The sequence below is a fragment of the Ictalurus punctatus genome, chromosome 28, assembly GCF_001660625.3.
Source record: "Ictalurus punctatus breed USDA103 chromosome 28, Coco_2.0, whole genome shotgun sequence".
Classification (NCBI taxonomy): Eukaryota; Metazoa; Chordata; class Actinopteri; order Siluriformes; family Ictaluridae; genus Ictalurus; species Ictalurus punctatus.
In genome coordinates, this window is record NC_030443.2 from 16277214 (window position 1) to 16301890 (window position 24677).

The 24677-nt window shown below is 41.0% G+C and overlaps 2 protein-coding genes across 8 annotated transcripts; both read right to left on the reverse strand.

Annotated features, from left to right (window-relative positions):
- Window positions 1-660: 660 nt before the first annotated feature.
- Window positions 661-17972, reverse strand: ythdc1 (YTH N6-methyladenosine RNA binding protein C1). Of its 2 annotated transcripts, XM_017460354.3 has the most exons (17): window positions 17748-17972; window positions 17211-17312; window positions 15182-15459; window positions 13720-14107; window positions 11810-11899; window positions 10006-10059; window positions 9807-9901; window positions 9588-9696; window positions 9331-9448; window positions 9122-9206; window positions 7568-7737; window positions 4614-4693; window positions 4185-4221; window positions 4046-4085; window positions 3816-3881; window positions 3538-3696; window positions 661-1670 (listed from the first exon to the last, which is right to left on the reverse strand). In XM_017460354.3, the coding sequence occupies exons 1-17, from the start codon at window positions 17773-17775 to the stop codon at window positions 1449-1451; spliced, it is 2121 nt and encodes a 706-aa protein (XP_017315843.1). In that variant the 5' UTR covers window positions 17776-17972; the 3' UTR covers window positions 661-1448. The 2 variants fall into 2 exon arrangements, with proteins under 2 accessions (XP_017315843.1, XP_017315844.1); XM_017460355.3 differs by lacking the exon at window positions 11810-11899 and having other exon boundaries at window positions 17748-17971.
- Window positions 17973-19970: 1998 nt separating this feature from the next.
- Window positions 19971-24612, reverse strand: LOC108259977 (UDP-glucuronosyltransferase 2A1). 6 transcript variants are annotated; one of them, XM_053677177.1, is made up of 8 exons: window positions 23706-24607; window positions 23273-23347; window positions 22666-23177; window positions 22317-22465; window positions 21721-21852; window positions 21318-21405; window positions 21025-21244; window positions 19971-20759 (listed from the first exon to the last, which is right to left on the reverse strand). In XM_053677177.1, the coding sequence occupies exons 3-8, from the start codon at window positions 22745-22747 to the stop codon at window positions 20477-20479; spliced, it is 954 nt and encodes a 317-aa protein (XP_053533152.1). In that variant the 5' UTR covers window positions 22748-23177; window positions 23273-23347; window positions 23706-24607; the 3' UTR covers window positions 19971-20476. The 6 variants fall into 6 exon arrangements, with proteins under 6 accessions (XP_053533152.1, XP_053533151.1, XP_053533153.1 ...); XM_053677176.1 differs by lacking the exon at window positions 23273-23347 and adding an exon at window positions 23389-23463; XM_053677178.1 differs by lacking the exon at window positions 23273-23347.
- Between the last annotated feature and the right edge of the window lie 65 nt (window positions 24613-24677).

Genomic DNA, 24677 nt, shown 5'->3' on the forward strand with positions numbered 1-24677 from the left:
CTCGCTAGTGGGTGCTGTTTTGTTTGGGGTTTTTTTTGTATACAAACTGACATTCCCTGTAGAGATCTCTCATTTAGATCAACATTTACATAGAAATCACAATAGATTAGATAGCGTGTGGATCAATAAATATTCTGTTAATAGATATTATTATTATTACAACCAGCCATATCTGTATCAGTAGCCACCCATCTTCTATACCAGGGGCACAGGGAACCTGGTGCCTATCGCAGGGGGGCATGGGGCACAAGGTGGGGTACACCCTGGGCAGGGTGCCAATCCATCGCAGGGCACACTCACATACACATTTACACACCCGCATTCACACACTACAGACACTTTGGACATGCCTACCATGCATAGGGGAGGAAACCCCCCCACACCACGGGGAGAACATGCAAACTCTACAGGGCACGAATGGGTGGCTTTCACACGTTTCGACCCAAATTTTTTTTATAAAAATCATGTTTACTCACATCAGGAAATTAATTCTATGAATATGCAAATTAGACACACCTCCAACCTTACACACTTGATCATGATAGGTTCTTACATATGATAATGCAATTTTGACCACATCTTTAGGATTAAATTTTTGAACGATGCTTCACCTCCACATTTTCTATCATAAAGAAAAAAGGGCTTCAAAATACCACAACACAGTGTTTTCTTTTTAATCATACAAAAGATATCAGTAAAAGATACAACTTTTCTGACAAAAACATCTAGCATGTTGCTTTACTGACCTTCATTATCAGGAAATTTACAGTATACATCAGTGATTAAACAGAGAGAAGAAAGAAAAAAAAAAAGGTGGTATTGCTTTTTTAATCATTTTCACCCACATACTCAAAATGTAACATTTGGAACATAAAGCCAGATAAAAGAACAGATAGAAGCAGTCTGTTGTACTGCTTAACAGTCCATTCAGAAGCTATATACAATAAGGTATCACAGACACAAGTGTGCATTATCTTAACCCCACGGCAGAGACATTTACAGAGCTGACTAACAGTGAAAAATGGAAACAATGCAGATTTGTCAAACTGCATCAGTGTGTGTAAGGTACTGGCAGAAACTCTTAGCATGGCAAAAAGAGTCCTCTAGATGCACAATGATTAAAAGAAAAAAAAAAAAAAAAAAGATTTTTGGTTGTCACAGTAGAAAACTCTACATGCATGATACAAACGATAAAACAATGTACATACTTTAAAAAAATAATACCTTGAAAGGAAGAGTAGAGCTTTTTCTGAAGTACAGTTCAGCTTTACACACAAACAAAAACAAAACATTATCTACAAAACAAACAAACAAAAAAAACACTAATGGGTTGTGTTCTCTGGACAGAAAATAAAGGGGATTTTCAATAGAGAATCCATAACGAGTTACTGAACAAAACCCTGCCATGTGACCAAAACACAGAAAACAAGCTGCAGAGATGACTTCTCTTATCTACGATAGCGCCCTCTTTCTTTCTCTCGGTCACGGTCTCTGATGCGGTCTCTGTCGCGGTCACGCTCACGTCCTCGCTCTCTCTCGCGCTCTCGCCGCGCGTCCCGTGGTCGCTCACGCTCTCTCTGTCGCTCACGCTCTCTGGGCCGGCTCCTGCGGCCGCTCACCACCGCCTGGGTGCGTCTCAGGAAGTCGTCCACACGCATATCATAATCGTGCTGCAATACGTGAGTGAAGATTAACAATCGGCATGGTACAACACCAAATTGAGATGGGGGGAGGAAAAAAAAAAATTCTATACATATAGCGAAATGCATTATGGGTATTTCATACCAACCAGGCTACCTTATCTGGATAGTATCTGTATACTGAGATTTTTAATACATGCATACATATATATTCTTCATTATGCGTCTGCTAAATGAAAGAAATATCAAATTGTGCACCGTGTAGTGAACAATGTGTAGTTTTAGACATAATGAATGCTTATGTATGGTCATGGGATGCATAATGTAAAAAGGACAGGATTACAAAAGATATTACAACCCCAATTCTGAAAAAGTCGGGACAGTATGGGAAATGCTAATAAAAAACAAAGAGGAATGATTTATAAAAGTACTTTGACTTGTAGTTAAACAAGAAAAACGTATAAAAGACGAGGTATTTGATGTTTTAGCTAATCGACTGCATAGTTTTTCGAAGACAAACGTTTATTTTGAAATTGATGCATGCAACACGTTCCAAGAAAGTTGGGACAGGGGCAATTGTGACAAGTTGAAATAAGAAGGTGATGTGAAACAGGTGAGGCAATCGTCTAATCATAGTATATATAAGGAGCCTCCAAAAAAGGTCTAGTCCTTCAAGGGCAAGGATGGGTCGAGGCTCGCCAATCTGCCAACATATGCGTCAGCGAATAATCAAACACTTTGAGAACAACATTCCCTAAATACAGATCGGTAGGATTTTGGGCATTTCACCTTCTACAGCGCACAATATAATTAAAATATTCAAGGAATCCGGACAAATCTCGATGTGTAACGGGCAAGGTCAAAAACCACTTCTGAATGCGCGTGATCTCCGATCCCTCAGACGTCACTATGTTAAAAACCGTCATGAGTCTGTAATGGAGATCCTGACATGGGCTCAGGAATACTTTGGTAAACATTTGTCAGTCAACACCATTTGCCGCTGCATCCACAGATTTACTATGCAAAGCAAAACACTGTCCAGAAGTGCCGCCGACTTCTCTGCTCTCTGTCTCATCCGTGATGGACAGTAGCACAGTGGAATCTTGTTTCTGGGGTCCAACGACTCGACATTTCAAATAGCTTTTTGGACAAAACAGCTGTCATGTTCTCCAGGCCATCAGGTCCAAAAGCCAGCGTCTGTCATGGTATGGGGGTGTGTCAGTGCCCATGGCATGGGTAACTTGCACATCTGTGAGGGCAGCATTAATGCAGAAAGATATGTAGACATTTTGGAGCAACATGAGCTGCCATCCAGAGCAGGACAACTCCAAACCACATTCTGCCTAGATTACAAGTGCATGGTTGTGTAAGCAGAGAATGCGGGTGCGAGCATGGCCTGCCTGCAGTCCTGACCTGTCTCCCATTGAGAGCGTGTGGCGCATTATGAAACACCAATTCGGGTTCATAAAGAAGAGACACGGCTCACCATCTCGGTTTCGTTCAGCTTTGCTTTCAAGGTTCAAGAATTTACAGGTTTTGAATTCACCTAAATAACCACAGCTTGAAATGAAATGATCGGCTATTGAAAGCGGATTCCTTAATGAAATGCGTTTATATTGAAATATCTGGGATGTACGAAGTGATTCTGAAGTATGTTTTCTGGTATTTGAGGTCCAACCACAACTTGGCAGGTTAGCGGTCTACGAGATGACTAGGAGATGGTATTGACAGCAGTATTAGTGTGAAAGCTGAAGCTTTAGAAGCTGATCTAGTAGCAGAATAGGCGAGAGCCAGACAGACAAACTGTCTAAAGCCCTGCTGCATCACACTGTTTAAACAGAGATAAATCAGCATGCACTGTGGGTAAGGTAGGAAACGTACTCAAGTGATCCCTTACCAGACTGGAGGAGAAGGACCGGACGACCCTCTTCTCCCTGAAGCGGGCGTCATGGGGCATGGTGTGATGACCCGAGTACGGCGGGTGGGCCTGGGGCGGCGGGGGGTGGTGTTGGTAATACGGGTGGTGAGGAGGCTGATCCATACCAGGATACGGTGCCTTCAGGGAGACAGAAATAACAATTATTAAATAAACATACAAATAAAGGATCGACTGTTTGATAGAGTACTTCCAACTACAAATACGGCTTCAACGACGCTCTTTCAAAAAGTACTGACCATCCCTTGCCATGGAGGTGGAGGCCCGATGCTGTGATGGAACTCTCGCATGTAATCGTTGTAAGACTGCAGAGGACAAAGAGTCGCAAGTAAACAAAAAAACAAAAAGACTAAAAATATCTACCATAAATAAAGTATATTTATTACAGCCTACTACTGATGATGATTGGCATTTCACCACGAGTTAAAAATGTTCATTTAAAGGAAGCAGTGGATGATTCAAAACTCACGCCGTTGAGAAACACATCTCTCCTTACTCCAGAAAAGCGCCTGCAGGAAAAATATAAACACTTATGGTTAAAAACGCTCGTTAGAAGTCACGAGTAAAGATAATGGGTGTGGGTGAGAGAGAGGGAGGGAGGGAGGTACCTGTCCACTGGTTGGTTGCGTGGGTCTTGCATAAAACCTGAACAGCCAGCAAACAGAAGTTTGACCAAATGGTAAGAGAAATAGTTTTTTAAAAAAAAAAAAAAAAAAAAAAAAAAAAAGGAAAAAAAAAAGGGAAAAAAACCCAGAATATACAAAACACAGAAAGAGTCAGAATACACATAGAACATTGTTTACATATTCATATGAATAATACATTAATACAAATACTTTAAGTCAAATTACAGTATGTCACTTGACAAATTTTGCAGGCAAGCATTCATTGATGCGATCTCCCACACACACACACACACACACACACACACACACACACACACACACACACACACACACACACACACGTCTGGAAAAACAGAAGCAATAAGTGATGTCATTGATCCTTTGCTCTGACGAACAGTGCGAGATATTGACCTGGTCTCTGGGGGAACTCGGAAGGATAGTCAATCCTCTGTCGCTTCCTGTTGTGCATGTCATATTCCTCTGGACGACGCCTACATGAATCAGGCAGGTTAGTATGACGTCACTGATGTAAAACCTAGATCATTTCCCTCATTTAAAATAAATAAATCTGTTTATAATGAATGAGCTCTTTCAATCAATTTTCACTCTTCAATATTAAAAATGTTGAACGCATCGACACACATTCTTTAAAAGGGTGACTTCACAACTTTTCAACATTAAGTTCAACTCAATTAAATCTGATCAAATTACATGACATCAATTTTTTTTTTTAAGTAGTTCTTGGTATGTGCTTTAAAAGAAAGCATGAAAAAAAAAAAATCAAATCATCGTCGCCGCATCAGTAATATGACATTTGTCGTAATGAACTCGGTGCTGAAAAAGAGTGGAATTACCCTGGACTGATTATTACATCTGCAGAGTATATTTAAACAGCGTGATGCCATGTCCACACACTACTTATACTCACTGGGTCAAGTTTGAGCAAGCTGCCTCCACAGCAACAACTTCCCCCCAAAGCTAAATACAGATTTACTAATTAAGCTGCATGCACACAGATGAAACTTCTGAACCCGGCTTTTCTATACAGCGCATTATTAGTATTATTTGCAGCCTAAACGCTTTTCCCCACAATATGCCATTTGCTTTTTTCATGAATAGAGAACACATAAAATAAGCCATAAAAACCACCCTCTATATACGTAATACGCCAATATGTGCCTTAAATAAAACTAATATACTAATACCATATACATGGAAATGCCCAAAAATCAGTGAACTGAATAATCAGGGTAAACTCTTCAACTTGTTCTTGCAGGGTTCATGATATGAATTATAAATACCTTTATAGCTTATCCTCACATTATACATACAAATAAATAATTTAAAATAATAATAATAATAATTAAAAAAAACGATTACTGAACACACCTAGGTCTCTCAAAGTTACCAACCACATGGACAGGGCAAATTACAACATGTCATTCTCTGTTTTGTTCACCAGGAGTGCCACTGGCTTATAATAATACTCACGTTTCGCCCTAAAACATCATCAGACTTGTATAATAAACGCTTCCCGACAAAAAATTGATTACGGAATTTCCACATTGGGTTATCCATGTTCATTTCCACTTGGTTCAAGTTTCATACAGTAAAAACTATTTTATTCCAGTCATGCAAATCATTTATTTTTGTCTGAAGCTCTAGTTACAGAGTATGATGATGTTTTAGGCATGAAATGTCTTGAAAATCAGTTTGTGGTTACAGTAGGTCATGTCAGAAATGCACAACTAATGAATATGTGCTGTTCAGCGCTCTATCCCATTCTACCTCATAATTACTCTAGTTAATGACTTCTCTGGCTCCTAAACGTCAGACCCAGAATAACCAAAACAGTAAAGCGAAAGAAAAAGAATTCTGTTTGAAAGTGTGACATACCGCTTTCTTGTAGTTTTGTGACTGTTAACGCTGGCAAATATTTATGATAGCAAAAGTTCATACAACAGTCCAGCTTACTCTTTAGCCGTATACGGCCTGGTAAACACATTTAACTGGATCGGCCTGGTAAGGCGGAAGAAGGGGTGCGATAAGGTGTGATGCAGTCCGTTTAAAATCAAACCAAAAAAAAAGACAAAAGAGGAGCTCCGGCCACTGGAAATAACCCCCATGGTGAACCCCCTCCCAAGTGCTTCTCTTGTGGTACGCAGTCCATGGAAGCCTCAGTGGAACCTGAGAGAAAGGGAGGGGGGAGTTGAAGTGGAGGCAGTCCGCCAGGGTTGATTTGAACATGACAGCCTACCTACCACCAGCTGGGAGACAGGGAGGAGTATTCTTAAAAGGGATCAGGAAAGGGGGGGGGGATTTTTTTTTTCCACAGTCCTTGAGTAAGGGTTGGGGGTTAGTGGATCAGAGCCTGAAAACCATCAAACTTCCTTTTTTTTGTTTGTTTGCTCAGTCCTTTTTTGGGGCCATTTGGGTTTTTTTTCTGCTTGAGTTGAGTAAATATGAGCTCATTTCAGGCACACTTTGAGAGCAGGAAGAGTTCATATAGAGCAGTGCTATAAGGGACAGTCCCTGGCATCATTTCAGTCCATAGGCATTGCATGATGTAGCAACAGAACTGGCCTATCTCTCCCCGGGAACTTGCTAGTAGAACACGCTCAGCTTGCCTCATTCCCTGGCTCTCTCTCTTTTCATGCTCTCTTTCCTTCTCTCACTCCTTTCTGCTACGCTCTGCATACGCATCTATTCATCGATATTCAAAAGAACGCCCATCCGAGCTGTTTTTGGATAGAACTGGAAAACCAGTGAAAGAGTCCCAAAATATTCTCTTCTTGAAAGATTTTTTGTTTCATTTCGTTTAAACAATCAACGCTTTCTGCCTCTCAAATGGATGCACCATCTTCTGTTATATTTTATGGCTCCTTTAAATAGTCCCATTTATGACTGGGTCTATCCCTCATGGAAATTCCTGAAAGAAAAGGCTTTTGGGAAAAAAATTTTTAAAAACACAGACTCATCTACAAAGAGAATGCACCTTATTGCTACCGCTACAGAAAATGTTAACTGAACTATTGTCAGGCTGAAGTGAATAAGTGTGTTACATTGGGATTTTTAACATTAGCGTACATTCATTCAGTACAAAACAACAAAAAAATTATTATTATGCTACGCTTTTAACTGTTACGCTTCTTTCAAAAGCACGTATCAGCATGTACATGAACAGCAACAACAGAACACAGCCGGCCGCTGGACGTGTAGGCTCCGGTGAGCTCTGGCCGGCTTGTTTTGAGGCTCTTCGCTGAGGACTCGAGGAGGACGAGTAGGAAGAAGGAAACAACAACACGCTCCCTTTGGCCCGTCATGTGACACATGTGCGCACTAGCAGTCCAAAGAACATTTCTAACCTTCCCAGGTCTCGGGGGGCGGGCTCTCTGTGCGGGGGACGGCCCCGGGAACGAGGCTCCGAGTGCGTCCTCCTCTTGTGGCGCATTTTGTGAATAACCTGATACAAGTCAATGCTCTCGTCCGGAGGGAAGAGCATGCACAGCTGCAGGCCGCAGTTCGTCTCGATCTCCTGCAGACACGAAACAACGGGCGGGGAAACAAAGAATCTTTAAAAAGAGGTCGAATGAAAATAAAATAAATATGCCACCTTTTCCATATTGCTTGCAATGTTAGGCCAAGTTTCATGCTTGCCTTTCGAAATGCATATGCACATGCTTTGCATCAATTTCACAAGTTAATTGTGCATGACTAAAATAATTTACATGACAAGTGTGCGTTGTGCAGTACCAACGTAAATAGTAGGGGTAGTATAGTGTGATGTAGGAAACACCTTTCTTTTTTTTTTCCCATTTAGTATTATCAGTCTTTTAGAATTAATACTAAGCATTTTACCCATTATGGTTAGTGTTTAACTTTTTACAAATACACTCAGCCTTAAAACCTATAGAAAGGCCTGTTTTGCAGACCAAGATTCTGGATCTTCTAGATTAGTAAATGCTTTTGAACGTAAGGGCATACTTTTTCATTTAAGACACGGCTCATGGCAACAATCACGAAGATGGCATAACATTTTAAAAGACGAACTAAGACAGCTGGTGTTTAACATCTCCAAACAGAGACAAAATGTGTGTCCCAGAATAACCGACAGTATGGAAAATGCAAAAAACAAACTAACAAAAAGAGTCATTTGAAAATTCAATTCAGCCTGTACTATATTGTAACACATTATTTGTTTTACTTTGTGAATTTAATTTATACACTCATTTCAAATCTGACGACTGCAACACACTCCAAAAAAGAATGGAACAGTCGATTGTGTACCACTGTGTAACATCACCTATTCTTTTAATAACACTTATTAAGCGTTTGGGCATTGAGTGAAGACACCGGTTGGTTAAGTTTATCAAGTGGAATCTTCCCCCATTCATCCATTATGCATCTCTTCAGCTGCACGACTGAAAGGGGCCTTCGTTGCCTTATTTTGCGCTTCATAATGCGCCACACATTCTCAATGGGAGACAGGTCAGGACTGCAGGCAGGCCATGTTAGCACCCACACTCTCTGCTTACGCAACCACGCGCTTGTAATCTGGGCAGAATGTGGTTTGGCGTTGTCCTGCTCTGGATGGCAGCACATGTTCCAAAATGTGTACATATCTTTCTGCATTAATGCTGCCCTCACAGATGTGCAAGGTACCCATGCCATGTGCACTGACACACCCCCATACCAAGACAGACACTGGCTTTTGGACCTGACGCTGCTAATAGCGTGGATGGTCCTTTTCCTCTTTGGCCTGGAGAACACGATGGATGTTTTGTACATTTACAAATTTTTTTTTAGCATTTTGGCAGGAATATGATGAGTCACATAGTAAACACTATTAAAAAGGCAGCATATTTATTTTAAAAGAAACATTAACGGATCAGGGAGAGACAGCCAGACAGAAGACTAACCTGTCCGTCACGTCCGATCTTCACAGGCTTGTGTTCGTTCCAGGAGTTGGTAAGGTGTGCCGACTTTGTAAAAGGTAACTCCCGCCTGAAAAGCGCATGAACAAGAACGTTAAACGCTTTTTTTTTTAAAGGAAAAGAGAACCACACTTTTTCTGTGAAGGATCACATCATTTATATTCTATATGAAAGCATGTATACGTCAAAGCTACCTGCAGATCCAGTCGATTTTGAAGACTCCTCCGAGCATCTTGGCGTTCATGCCTGCAGGCAGGACCCAGTGGATGGGAGAACCTCCGTGATGAGACTCGGACGAGAGTCGAGCAAAACCTGAAATAAACCCAAAACAGAACAATTAAAAAAGGAAGGATTATGTGTAACTTTATTTGTAACTGTATTGCTTGCTCTTGATTTACAATACAGAGTATTCCTAAAAGAAAATTGATTAATTTACCCTTGGACACCTCACCTTGAAATTTGCCGCTCTCCCTGACAGAAAAGATAAGGATGACGCTTCTAGCCGAGCGGAACGCCGCGTTCAACTTCCTCTCGTTCACAGGTAGGGTCGACCACACCCCCTGGAGACAGAGCAAATGAGATAGTTTGCAACAAACTTCCTGTTATAATCCTTCCTCTTTATCGATAAGGCTATATTATCACAAAACCTCCCAAAATATAACACACACACCTTTGCTTTAGCGAGAGAAACATTCTCATGGTTGTTGCTCTTAATCAGGAAGTACCTGGCCTCTCTCAGGACGTATTTCAGCTTGCTGGTTTGATCTATTAAAACGACAGTGATGGAGGAACAAAAAGACCTTGAGAATACAGAAAGCCTTTTCAATAACGTCTGCAGCTTTCTGTGAACTCTTTGGATTATTTCGTACCTTTTCTCACAGCACGGACAGACGACGACAGCTTTTCGTGCTTCTTTTCAGACCCTGCAGGCGGTAAACACCAAGCGTTAATGTCCTTGTACAACAGCAATAAAAGGGTTATAGAATATATGACACTTTTGGTAAAACGGTGAGCATTTTATATGAATGTGTGATTTCAATTCATATATAATTACTGGTGTAGCCTTATTTTTTTTTTTTTCAAATATATTTTTAGATACATTTCAATGAGTGCCCGAAATGTTCAGAATCTACACATTCACAATTGTACAATGGGAAAAAAATTAAAATACAGTCTAGATGCTTGTGTAAGAAACAGATAGGCTGACTACCAAGAGCCAGATTTTCTGACGAGGCACTGGCAATGAAATTGGTGTGCAGAGCCTTTCAGGTGATTTGGTAAACTAAAACCGAACGCATTTTTGCGGATAATCCTGCCCAGCACTGAATTATAGAGCTACAAGTGACAGTAACTCTCGTAACCGCATTCAGAAGCCTCTTAGGCTACGTCAACGTTAATCCGGATGGACCTGAAAACCGCGGTTTCGTTTTAATACGCTCTCAGTCTACACTGGCGTTTTCAAACGTTTCCCGAAAAATTGTCCGTCCACGCTGAAGTGTCTGAACACGCTCACATTGCTATACTGCGCACGCGTAAAAACGTGAGAAGCTTCGGCCTGCGTCGTTTCCATCAGGCGTTTAGTTAAAAATAATTATTGCATAAAGCGACAATAATCTTTACCAATGCCATCAAGCACAACCACAGCAGTACAACATCGTCCAGCGTCTTGTTTGTTTCGAGTTGGATGGGTCATATAACTAAAAATAGATAACTGTTTTTGAATATCTAGGCTTGCTGCGATCATTTAGTTCAGTTAGAGAACACTGCGGAAGGCAGTGACGGCGCTCAGGAGAATTTCCAACCTTCCAAGAGGACCAAATCCGAGGTGGTGTCATTTTGGATTTTATAAAAATGCTGAGGGAGACTAAATAGAAGATGATAACCCTGTCTGCAGAGCTTGCCAGAAGAAAGTCGCTGTGAAAGGGGGCTTTGGCGCTTCTTTTCCCCTTCGCTTTTAAATGAACAGACGCGTTGTTTTAAACCGTACCGTCTGTTTTCACACTCAAAAAACAATGCTGCATGCTGCGCCTGCGTCAGACTCATGCTGGACGTGTGGACAGCATTTACCGCGAGTTTGACAAATCACGATAATCACGCACGGTTTTAACGATAATTAAATGTGACACGGTAATACTAACCGTCAGGGAATTTTATCGTGAACCCGGTAACCGTTTCATCCCTAGTGTGGACGGAAGGCCAAAATGTAGAAAAAGCGCTTAGAACCGATTAACGTGGATGTAGCCTTAAAAGCAAAAAAAAAAAAAGCATTAAACTGTTTTGTTGTTGGAAATTTACACTACACCAGGTGGCCAACAGATGTGCATTGATGTGACTGTATTAATACCACTCTCTGTAATCTGACCTGCTCTGCCACTGAATGACAAGTGTCCTACACTTGAACTAAAAAGCCTATATGTAACAAAACCTTCAAATGTATCCAAAATGAACAACCATCATTCGTGTCAGCGAAAATCTGTCAGGTGTTATTATCCATGATTCAATGCTCTGAACCTGTACTGCTACCAGGGCAGAGGCAGGTCAGCTTACACAGTTAATCTGTCAAAAATAAAATCATACACAGACTACCACCTCTTCCATAATTAATAATTAGTTAGATTAATCGGTGCATGAGCTTCTATATGCAAAACTGAATTATTGGGGATTATTTAATACCTGTGCATGATTCTGAAGCTGAGCTTCCACTTCTATCAAAAACGATTGGCGATATCCCTCTAGCGTGCTTCTTCTCTTTTCTTTCCTTATCTGAATAGTAAACGGGAGAACAAGCCCCTTCTGTTAGAGTGTATATATGTATACGTATAGAAATGCCTTCTCTAGATGACTTGGGCTCGGATTTCTAGCTCTGCACTTTGTACTGTATTTCTGTCCTTAAAAAAAGGGAACACATCCAGGTAGCAACCTGTAGTGAAAACTTCTGACAACACGTGATTAATGATTTACGTAAGGATGTAAAACATTACAGCAAGATTCTGCTGTCGAGTAAAGACTCGTTTACTTACAAGGACCACCAAAAGGCAAGAAGGAATGTCGAGTGGATGCTTAAAATGGTAAAAAATGACTTCGTAGTATTGGTACAGTCCATTCTGAAGCAATTAACCCCATACATGTGGCACGAGCCATTTGTATAACCGCTGAATATATGGTTTCAAAAGAACCATCTAGATGCTGGTTTAGACTTGAAACACATAGTCTTTCAAAACCCATATTAACATCCATAGTTATGCTATTTTTGGTGCTGTGATTGGTTGAAACGGGGAGGCGTGTCTCCAGAAACATCATGACTCCTCCTCTGTGGGTTTTATCGAGGGTTACGCAGTAATAGCGTCAATACAATATTTTTTTCTGACAGTAAACCTGGCATCTGCCAGCTCTATTTATGAGCACAGGCGTGTTATCACAATACTCGATGGCATGGGCGGGGAATTAAATGTTGCCTTTACGACATAATTCCAGCAATTCTTAATTATAGCCCATCAACATAATTCAACAGTTAAGATTATGAATACTCACTAATCTAGAAATAGTAATTAAGACAAACAGGGGGAAAAAAAAATAAAAAATCACGATTACGGTGCAGAAACAATACATTGCAGTTGTGTTTTCCGTGATAGTATCACTCGTGGCATTATATTAAGTTTACCATGCAGTTCTGCTTTAAATGTAGACCAGGTTAAAGTATGAAACATTTACATTTAGTGACAGTCCACTGGAACTACACTACCGTTTGAAAGTTTGGAGAGGCTCGACTGAAATGTTTCTCATGATCTTAAAAACCTTTGATCTGAAGGTGTGTGATTAAATGTGTGAAATCGGTGTTGTAGACAAAAATATAATCGTCATTTCTTTCATTAGAACACTAACTTTTTACTTAAATATATTTTTTAAACAGATGACTGAGTGAAATATTCAGAAAAGCAGCTGATAAGTGTCCTGTGTAGGTGGGAACTCCTATAATATTGTTTAAAAAGCATCTCAGGGGGATTCCTCAAAAAATCGGTTGAGAAAATGCCAACAATACATTTCTGGAAATTCTAGACAAAAAGGGAGTCTACTTTGGAGATGCTAAAACACTAAATTATTTTGGAATTTTTTTTTTTATCACAACATAATTCCCAAAGCTCCGTTTGTGTTATTAGTGCGTTTTGATGACTTTATTATTATAATAAAATGTGTAAAAAATAAAAATAAAGAATGAGTGTGTCTAAACATTTGACCGGTAGTGTATGTATTTGGAGATGTTTACACTTGGTATCGTGTTGCTGCAAGTGTGACCGTCTTCAGAAAGGCTCCATTTTGGTAAAATGGCCTTTCCGAAGGACTCTTCGAAGTTTCAGATTGCTTCAGAATGGACTGCAGCCTACAACATCTAAAAGTGCTATTCAAACTGTGTTCTGAATTTTGCATCATCTGAAATGGTTTTGCTCAAATAACCTACGAGAGCATCACCGGTCACACCTGCTGCATTACGGCGGGATGCTTGGCAGAATCTGGGATCGAGCTGCAAGCTGACCACTAGGACTGTAATTAACACTCGATGCTGAGGAAGACAGCTGCTCGCTCACCCGAGGCCTCGGAGCCTGACGCGGAGTGCACCGACTCGCCCTCTGAGAAGGACACCGATTCCGACTGTGAGTCGCTGGCTTCGCTGCGCGTGTCGTAGTCGTTCTGCTCATTCCCTTCCTGCTGGTCGCCGTCCTCCAGCTCGTAGTCTTCATCCTCCTCTTCTCCTTCTTCTCCCTCAACATCCTCTTCCTCCTCTTCGTCATCCGGGCCCTTCTCTCCTTCCTCATCCTCATCGTCCATCACCTCCTCTTCCTCACCGTCAGAACGGTTGCCCTCAGAGGAACTGCCCGTCTCCTGCTCGGAAGCGTACTCAGACCGTGCTTCTTCATCTTCTTTCGAGGAGCGACTGACCCGGCCCACGCTCTCCTCACTCGTCCTTCTCAGCTTCTAAAAAGCACAGGGATGTATTACCGTGTGAATAATGTTTACTGCATTTAGATAACAAGTCAACGCACCACACATAAGAGGCACTATGTTGAATGAGGGGAAGAAAAAGCTTCTTCGTTGTACCAGAACAGTAGTAATAAGCAGTTCCTCCACAAAGCCCTACACTCATTTTATACTCTTCAAAGAACTGCAGGGAGCCATATCTCCCTGCAGCTCTCACTGACGCTAAGCATGGTTGAGCCTGGCCAGTACCTGGATGGGAGACCTCCTGGTGAAAACTAAAGTTGCTGCTGGAAGTGGTATTAATCAGGCCAGCAGGGGGTGCTCACCCTGTAGTCTGTCTGGGGCCTAATGCCCAGTACAGTGACGGGGACACTATACTGTAAAAACAGCACTGACTTTCAGATGAGACGTCAAACTGAGGTCCTGACTCTCTGTCATCATTAAAAATACCAGGACACTTATCGTAAAAGAGTAGGGGTACAACCCCGGTGTCCTGGTGAAATTCCCCCACTGGCCCTTCTCTATCGTGGCCCCCTAATAATCCCCATCTCTGAATTGGTTTCATCACTCTCTCCTCTTACACCACTAATAGCTGGTGTGTGGTGGGTGTTCTGGTGCAATATGGCTGCCATCGCATCATCCAGGTGGATGCTACACACAAGTGGTGGCTGTACTATGTACTAATATTACGTAAAGCACTTTGAACGTTTAGAAAAGAGCTACCTAACTGTAACTAAAAAAATGACACTCATCGGTAGAAAAGTACCTACTCTTGAAGCAGGAAAAGCTTCTGAGAAAGGGACTGAATTTTCAACCTAAAACGAGCAGCAAAGTGGTGCTCTATTCAAAATCCTTCATGTGCCTCAACAGTACAGCCTGGACAGTTCAAAAGCAGCCCAATCAGATCTCAAGAAGCATTTGACCTTGTATCTTGTGCTGCCCACTTTGATCTGAGCACCTGAGATGGATATTCATAACAAGTGTGAAGAGGGGTCAAGTCTACTTCAACTGTAAAATCTGCCTTTATATATATATATATATTTTAATACCTAGCCAAAATGCCCCACACACCTCATTCAGCTCTGGCATCAGTGGTTTGATCCTCCTCTGGTGGTCTCTGCTGTGCCCTTTGGACAGATCAGCCCTGGAAGCTCTCCCTCTGCCAGAATGGTTCTTCCTGTCCTCATAGAAGTCACCAGGGTGGTGTCTGCCTCTCAGGCTGGTCACCTTTTTCCCAATGGCTCCACTGGACGATACTGACCTTTTAACCGGCTGCCTGGTGGAGTGGCTTGAAGACCTCAGCCGCTTTGCATCGTGGCTGTCTCCACGTTCGTTCTTTCGCTTGGACCCTTAGAGATAAAAACAAACAAACATCTGTGTATGACCAGACTTCACAATTTCCCTCCAGTTAGTTTTTTTCTCCCCCATTGCTTTTGTGTCCAGCTGTGACTCCCCAAACATTTCACAACCCCGCCTCCCTCTAGACTTGCCCTAAATCACACTACAGCAACATCTGTTTCTCAGTGCAAAAGACACAACTGCACAAAAAACCCTTTAGCTGTTCTAAGCACATTACATTGTTCCCTCTGCTGCTACTCCAAGCAAGTTCATAAACACGGTCACTGACGGCCTATTGCGGATCTATTTTTGTCATACTACTGCTCTAGTTGCTTTTCTTTTCAGCCACTTTCTCCTTTAGACTACAATAATTTTATAGGAAGTAATTCTCAAAAACATATTTCTAATAAACAAGACAAATTAGGGAATTTGTGTGTTGCTTCCCCCCCTTCCTTTTGTTTTCTTCTATACGGCCAAAAGTATGTGGACCTTACCATCACACCCATGTGATATCCCCCCCAAACTTTTGTTTAAAGCACACAATCATATACGACGTCGTTGTGTGCTATAGCATTACATTTTCCCTTCAATGGAAATTAAGGGCCCCCCGAGTCCAAACCTCTTCAAAGAGCATGACGATGCCCCTGTGCACAAAGCGAGCTCTGTGAAGACATGGTTTGCCAAGGATGGAGTAGAAGAACTCCTTCAGAGGGCCCTGACCTCAACCTTTGGGATGAACTCTAATGTGCCCGCCCTCACCTTTGACTATATAGCGTATACACACAAGAATGTGCAAAGATTTCATAATGCGTTTTGCTTTGCAGACACAATTTAAACACTCGATTAGTAGAAGTGATGGCTCCGTGGTTAAAGCCCTGTTTACACTAGCGCACTTTTGTTTTAAAACACATTACTTTTGCTACGGTTACACCTTTCATTTACAATACTCCGGCATTTTTGAGTCTTGAAAACGGAGACTTTTGGAAACGACGAAGCCCCTGTTTTAGTTTGAAAACTCCGGGCTCGTGTTTCAGTGTAAACGGACCAAAACGCAGACGTTTGAAAACGACGGCATGGCTGCCCACATTCACGCCCTGATTGGGTCCTCTGGATCATTGCGTATCCTTCCCTGATTCGTCAAACCCCTATCGTATGACCGTTATGCTACCTTGACAAACGTATAAACAATAACATGGAGACTGAACTGCAAGCTTTGCTGCCTTTGTTGTCATTTTTAGCAGCCATTTTGCAGTTAAATTTTGTATTTTATAATAATACTACACACGTGCAAGAGGCAAGCTCTGATGAGAGCAAATCAGCAACAAATCTCCTTTCAAGCGCCATGAGCCCTACGTGGAACGCCGGTTTTGGGTTAGACCGGGACGAACACTATTACTAGTGACTAGCATCCAACTTCCTGTTTACACTTGTACATGCGGCTTCGGTCGTGCGGTGTGGACGGAGATAGTTTTCATTTTAAAACGAACACGCACTAGTGTAAACAGAGCCCAAGCCTTCGGGAAATTCATCGGAATGAAGGTTCTGAGTTCAAATCCCGGCAATGTCAGGTTCCCATGGTTGGGTCCATGATCAAGATCCTCAACCCTCAGCTGTATACTGTCTCAAATCGAAGTCATCTTGGATACAAAACACTGAGATATATATATATATATATATATATATATATATATATATATATATATATATATATAAAATGTCCTTCTGCACAAAATGTAATATAATATTTAACTGCCACACACACCTTTCTTTTCGTTCAGGCCATGTTCACTCTCAGGGTTGTACAGCTCGTCGTCTTGGTCTGGAGCATCAGTCAAGATATCCTCCAAGACATTGAGTTCTCCATCTAAAAAAATTGGGAGGTTTGATTTTAGGAAATGAGTAGCAACAGCTATTGTGAAGATGTTTTTTTTTTATTATTTATTTTTATTTATACGCAGGTTAAATGAAACACCTTGAAATGAACAGGACGCGCATCGAATTACTGATGCAGGAATGAATGCTAGTTAGCTATATCACAAAGCTAACACAAGTCAACACTTCATACAGCTATAGAATTAGCTACGCTAACCTGTTAAAATAGACATAAAAATATAAATTACTATTACTACTACTACTAATAATAATAATAATATTTACAACGGCTGTTCAATTGTTATGCTTAATTATCATAATAACGACGCAGTGATTAACACACCTATGCAAAAAAAATCCAACGTGAGTGGACAATGGTGTAAGCTAAGCGCCAACATGCTAACGTTAGCTAGCTACATTATTTTACCTTTGTCGTCTCGCCTGTCAACGGCCATCTTCAACGGCCTTTCTCTCTCTCTTTTTTAAACAGGAGACTTTGAGTCGCCTCGTTTTGTCTCCTCGTCAGTGCCCAATATATTTTATGTTGACAATACCTCAGTTACAGTAAACAAAACAAACATAAAAAAAGGCATTCGGTTCAGTGTTTGTGTTCTTCTCTGAGCCCTGGTCTAAAATGGCCGAACACTTCCTCTAGCTCTGCACCGCCGCTGCGCAAAGGGTTGCCAGATTGAAGCAAAGGGTTGCCAGGTTATCTGAGTAGACTTTTTTTCTCGTCTCGTTGTCAGCAGTATCGTCTACATTTCTGACATCTTGGGTGTTAGTTCCTCTCTAATTACTGAACTTATATTAAACTACAGCACATGCAATGTATGCAAAGCGCCAAGGGTTGCCAAATTGGATAACGGGTTGCCAGATTGGGGTATGTCGTGTATGTTAAAAAAAATAACCAACAACAAAAAAAATTGGTGATGGTTTAGCAAAAGGGGTTTAGTGGCTTAGAACGTTTGCCTCGCACCTCCGCCTCCACCCTGTGTGCATAGAGCTTGCCTGTGCTTTGGGGATTTCTTCCAGGTACTCTGGTTTCCTCCTGTCACGAATTCCCTGGGACAGGCTCCAGGTACCCCGAGAACCCCATGTGTAGGAAATGTGGTATGGAAATTGGGGATATCCCAAAGCATCAGTGAGGTCAGGCACTCATGTTGGGGTAGGAGGCAGTCAGCGTTCCAGTTCATCCCAAACCTTGGCAAACCATGTCTTCATCGAGCTTGCTTTGTGCACAGGGTCTGGAACAGGTTTGGGCCTCTTGGAAATGATAATTCTACAACATACAAAGACATTCTATACATTCTATACAAATTTGCTTCCAAATATATATACATTGAGTGATTTGTAATGAGTTATTAATCAAGATTTATCTTTTAAAATATCAAATGATTTGAATGGCTTCTTCAAGCTTATGAGATTTACTATTCTTAGTTAAAGCATTTGCCTTACTTTTCATCTTCAATCACTAGAGAATAATGAAGAATATTCTCATTGTTCTCTTACTGAGAGAAAGTATATCTAATCAGTATGTTTTGGGAAAAGGTTCCTGGTCAGAGATAGAGCTCAACCAAATCCAACCTTGAAGGAGCTGTGTATCTGTGTGTGCACTCTGTTGTCACAGGACGTTCGGAGGTGAACTGATCATCTGACGAGACAACTGGAGTCTAAAAACTCAGACTGATGACCTCAACGGTTCACGGTGTGCCTAAACCAGGATGCGACTGACGTCCAGATAATCGATGGAGATATTCCATCTGACACACAACCATATGTGGAAATTTTCTAAATTCATCTATGCCTTAGCCAATCAGAAACATTCAACCTGCCGTAATGACTAGCTTAGTGATTGTGTGAAAGTATAATTGTTGATGTAATAAGTGTGTACGCAGAGTGGCCTACGAACTCCTTGCTGAGTGTTGAAGCTGACTTCTGCTGATGAAACTGCAAACTATTCTTCAGTACAATTTTCTTCAGTTGATTGCATCTCTTGACTCCTGGTCTTCATTCATCATATCTGGACTCATATCATATTCAGACTCAGGTTTAGAGTAGGTGTCAGACTCAGAAGTTAGGGGTACGTTTCAGGCACGACTCAAGAGGTAGCATCTCTGAGCTGTATCAGGCACTTACCACTGGATGGAGACATGGGAATAGTGGGGATAGGCCAGCAGTAGCTCAGTGGTTAAGATGTTGGACTACTGATCAGAAGGTTTTGAGTTGCCACTGCTGGGCCCTTGAGCAAGGCCCTCAATCCTTAACTGCTTAGTTGTAAGTCACTCTGGATAAGAGCATCTGCCAAATGCCGTAAATGTAAGATTATATGTAATCTCACAGTTCGGGAAGGCTGCGCGAATACACAACGCAAAAGTACGACGCGATGACGCCTTTTAATCGAAACAATAGATCTCTACGGAACTATTCACACCGGGCGCGATCAGCAAGTAACTTGCAGTTTTATGTTTCAAACAGAGCTGGCAATAAAGAGGCAAGTAATGTTAAGTACTGCAGCTTTAAAGTTACATGTAATGTTTTGGAAATTCTATTGTACTCCTCTTCTGATCTATGTATTGCAGCAAGGAGATCCCATGCTTTGTAAGATCTTTGAGAACCATAGCTTCAGCAGTTGGATGAAAGCAAGAAGATGTCAAGAATGGCTGAACTTTATTTGTGGTTAATCAGAATCATTTTGTTGATGACAGGTGTACGATAATTACACTGTCTATAATGATACTCCATTATAAAATGGTTTGTCATGATTTGATATGATTTATCTTGGTTTCATTTTGGTTTCACGTCACAAAACCCTGCAATTTTATCAGGGGTGTGTAGACATTTTACATACACTGTATAATGTGTGAGAATGACTGTTGGGATGAATACTGGAAGGAAAAAAGAGGGAAGATAAATTTGTTGTATCAGAAATTAAGCTAAAAAAATCTTTATTTTAATCTTTAATTTAAAAAAACAAACAAACTACACTATACATGATATAGAAAAACATCCATGGTTAGTTGATTTGTTCTGAATAGTGTTGGAATAATTTAAAAGTTATCCTGGATATGTACATGTACATGTATCACAGAGTGTTTTAGTCCAAAAAGATATGTACAAATATCACAGTAATTATTAATACATTAATATGCACATGCTTCACTCTTTCTTGCTCTTTGTTGCGGTCTTTCTGGAACATTTGCGAAAGAAGCAACTGCACGTTTTCACCAAGATGAACACGGCCAGTGTTATTATAGAGAGCAAAAAGGCTGCTACATCCAAGCAGTGGTACTGATACCATGTGAGGTTATGAGCTTCAACTCTCAGGTGCTTGGCCCCCTTATTGCGCATCACAAACTCAATCCAGAAGACGGCCTGGTCTAGTGGCTTCATTGGTTGATCATGGTGGATTCGGGATAGCCTCATCATGCTCTCCTTGTAGCTGTGAAAAGAAACAAAATGGAAATCAAAAGTTTGTGTCATGTTGTGACACTTAATCTCCGTTCACACATGGCATTAACATGCGTCCTGGATGACTGGCTCACAAGTGGACAGCCGAGATGCATAGCTGTTCACACCTGGCATGATGTATGCATCCCCAGCAACCACTTGATTGGATTTCACACGTTTCTACGTTTCATATGCACCCTTAAAGTGATCTGAATCTTAAAGAGGCAAGTCATATTGTAATCACAATATCAACTCACGATGGATTGTTAATGACATCATCGACAGCCTGCTTCAAGTCGTTAGTCTCTATTTTGTTGAAGTCAAGCATAACAGCAGCTCCTTTGGTTTTCATGTGATTTACATTGTCAGGCTGATCCGCAAACAGCGGCAGGCCCACCATGGGAACTCCATGATAAATCGCTTCATATATTCCATTAAGCCCACCATGGGTGATGAAGGCCTTGGTTTTAGGATGTCCTGTAGATACAAATGATTAATGTATTACTTCAACAGAATGTGAAAGCATAGCTACACTGAAGATGTTCCTTACCTAGTAAATCATTCTGGGGAATCCAGTCATAGAGTCTAGTATTAGAAGCAAGAGCTTCTGGTTTCTCGCCTGTGTATCGCCACAAGACCTGAAATTACACACAGGATAAAGATCTGAGAAACTTAAGAGTGATCTTATCCTGGTCTAGGTCAACACCTACTGGAAATTTAGAGTAGCCAATCTGCCTATTGACATTTTTATGGGACGTGGAAGGAAACCAGAGAACCCAGAGGAACCCCAGGAGCTGTGACAGACTCTAATTATATTTATTTTGTCCAAATGATTTTCACTTAACGAATCAATGAAACAGTGATGTAAGTGCCTCCTGACGCTGAAAATCCTTCATAAATTAAATTGTGGATTATGTATCAAGATGTGCATTATTAATTGTGTAAACTCAGACCTTTTGGGGAATCTGGCCGAGCGCTGAAGCGATGGTGTTCGCTTTCTCTTTGGTGAGGTTTTTTACTACGGAACCCATTGAAAACACTACAATACCGTCATCTCCCGAGCTCTGCACGAAGTCCTCCATGTCCTATAAAAAACAAACTGAAAAATAATTAATGAGCCAGATGGCAGTGACTACACTGGTAGACTTGCACTATTGAACTTTTTCTTTTTTTGTCATTCATTTTCAATTCATTGATCAGTTTGAATTTACTGTACAGTATAATCAAGTGTGATTTTCTTTGACAATATTCTGAGGTGATATGGGCTTCATAAAACTGCAGTAAACAATTTGTGTGCTAGATGTTTTTATGGGGAAAAAAAGGCTAGCACAAAGACAACGAACTCTTGACTTTTTACCCACAGTACAGTAACTGCACACCAGTGGTGTAATAAAGGTTTTGTAATCACTCAAAGATCTGAAGTAAAGGTTAATGAATTACACCTTTGTATGAGTATGACTCAGGATTTCAATGCTGTGTTAATCTCCTATTACAAAGGAATATGATGGCTACAAAAATAGAATAGTGTCAGACACGAGAATGAACTTACTTTTGGTAGAGGTTTTGCAGGCTTGCAATGTAAGCCACCCACAAATTTGAAGTTTGGGAGGAGTGGCCGTGGATATTCAAAGTCCCAATACATGCGGATTAACCAGATGTCAGCTTTGCCAATAGTTTCACATATTGTTGTGGGTTTACCTGTGAAGTAGAGGAGGAAATATGGCATATTTTGTATCAGATTAGAGTCCAATGTTTGTTTAATCTCATTCCTCTTTATAGTATAAGCAATTTTTGGAGTTGTATTTTGCTATACAGTTCAGAGCACAGAGAGTGTATATAATTGAGAACAATCTTGTTGAGCAGTTAAAAATTAAAAATGTTACAGTGCTACGTCATACCGGTTATTTTGGTGAGTTGTTTATCAAAGATTAACATTTTGTGAAGTATGATCATTATCGTGTGTCCGATGTATAATAGCATTTTCTCTAAACGCCCTGTAAAGTGCCCCTGAGTAGCAACTGCAGGTTTGCACTTATATAGCGCTTTTTAACCTTAGAGGTTCTTCAAAGCACTTTACATTGGTTCTCATTCACACATTCACACACACATTCACACACACAGACACTCACACACCAATGGTAGCAGAGCTACATAATTATACCTCTTATGTAATGACCTTAGATACACTGTGGGGCCTTGGACAAAAGTCATTATTGTCTTGCGGTAGATCATTAACACAGAGCCTGTTCAGGATGACTGTTGGAAAAGTTTTATAAGAGGTAGTAAAATCACCTGAATATTTCTATCACAACGAGTCAACATCTTCAAAGCTCATTCATGAATCGTCACTTTATCCTGGTTGGGGTCATGGTGGGCCAGAAACAAATCCCAATAAGGCAGGAGCTCTCACCTAAAGGATATGCCAGTTCATTGCATGCACACATATACGTTCACACATTCATTCATACCTAAAGGCAATTTAGCATAGCAAGTCTGCCTACATACACATTTTTGGACAGTGGAAGGAAACAGAAAGACCTGGAGGAAACCCACGCAAACACACAGAGAACACGCGAAATTCTGCACAGACAGAAAACCAGATTAAGATTGAACCAGAGGACCTTGATCTGTGAGGAGACAATGCTACCCAGGGTTCGACTGTACCGCTCCAGAGCTTGTGTTTTGGATAATTAGCACTGTCAGACACAAGAAATAGACTTGAGGTGATTGGCTTAAATGTTGAACATTACTGTAAGCAAGTAAATTGTACTATTTCAGCAATACGCTTGCTGCATTCTTTTCTGATGCGATATAGTGGTTACACGTAGTCTTATGCTGAGGACAAGAACTAAACTGAGAGGTTTTATTTTTTTCACAGTGATCTTCTTTTCTAAACCTGCAGCCTAAATGAAATCACAAATGAGGGATTATCATTTACCCATGACTTCTGTAAAGAGGTGATCCCATTTCAACTTGAACATTAGATTAAACATCATATCTTGAAAGACAATAAACAATATATTTTTCATTCTCTGTGGGAAATCCATGTGATCCGTGTAGCCCATGCCAACAGCTGGCACATATGATGGTGGTGTCGGCAGCTGACCACAGAATCGCTCAATTAAACTCCCAAAACTGATCCTCACACTGTTGATGAACGGCAGGTTGAGCTTCTGTGCTAACAGTTCCCCACATATAGTCACAGGATCTGTCAGAAGAACATCAAACTTTTCCTTTCTCCACTTCTCCAGCAGATCTTCACGTGCAAAAAGCGCTCTGCATAGTACTTGATTCTGCTCGAATATATTGTCAATAATTTCAGAGAGCTTCAGAAAAGCCTGGATGGTGTTGGTATTTGGCAGGTCATACATCCAATAGTTTAAAAGCCTGTCAAAGTTGTCAATAATGTCCTTCTTGCTGTGAGGCACCTGTATGATCTCCACATTGTAGCCCGGAGACTGCTCTGTCATTACAGATGGTGTAGCACTGTGAGTAACGATGGTCACACTGTGTCCTCTTGTTATAAGCTCATCGATGATGATTTTCATGTTAAGCCAGTGACTGAATTCCGAAGGCCAGACGAGGATTTTCCCTGCTGTCACACACAGCAGAGTTTGGTTCAGACTGAGCAGGAAAAGAAGGCAGAGAGCAGCTCTCCCACGTGCACTCATGATTGCAGGATGATCAGCCTTGTAGCTCACACATGGAATAAGCCAGAGCACAAAACCTGCAAACCTCCACATCTATCACGTGAAAACAAAACTTTGACCTTTATTCCCAACAGCAGAGGAGATATCTGATTATGTGCATGTTGTGCTAGTGACTGTATTCACCAGGAAGCACCAGTACATTTCCACTGTGAGCCATTTCAGACAAGCTCAGCAGCAAAATTACTAAGCAGGTACAAGAT

Excerpts from the sequence above, each read along its gene's own strand:
- ythdc1 (XM_017460354.3), bottom strand. The coding sequence starts at position 17,775 with ATGGCCGTTGACAGGCGAGACGACAAAG. Across the intron at positions 7,738-9,121 it reads AGATCGGACGTGACGGACAG|GAGATCGAGACGAACTGCGG; the intron begins GTTAGTCTTCTG and ends TCGTGTCTGCAG. Across the intron at positions 3,697-3,815 it reads CACCTCCATGGCAAGGGATG|GCACCGTATCCTGGTATGGA; the intron begins GTCAGTACTTTT and ends GTCTCCCTGAAG.
- LOC108259977 (XM_017459846.2), bottom strand. The coding sequence starts at position 24,510 with ATGTGGAGGTTTGCAGGTTTTGTGCTCTGGCTTATTCCATGTGTGAGC. Across the intron at positions 22,466-23,705 it reads CCTCTTTACAGAAGTCATGG|GTAAACCCACAACAATATGT; the intron begins GTAAATGATAAT and ends TCTACTTCACAG. Across the intron at positions 21,406-21,720 it reads TCGGCCAGATTCCCCAAAAG|GTCTTGTGGCGATACACAGG; the intron begins GTCTGAGTTTAC and ends GTGTAATTTCAG.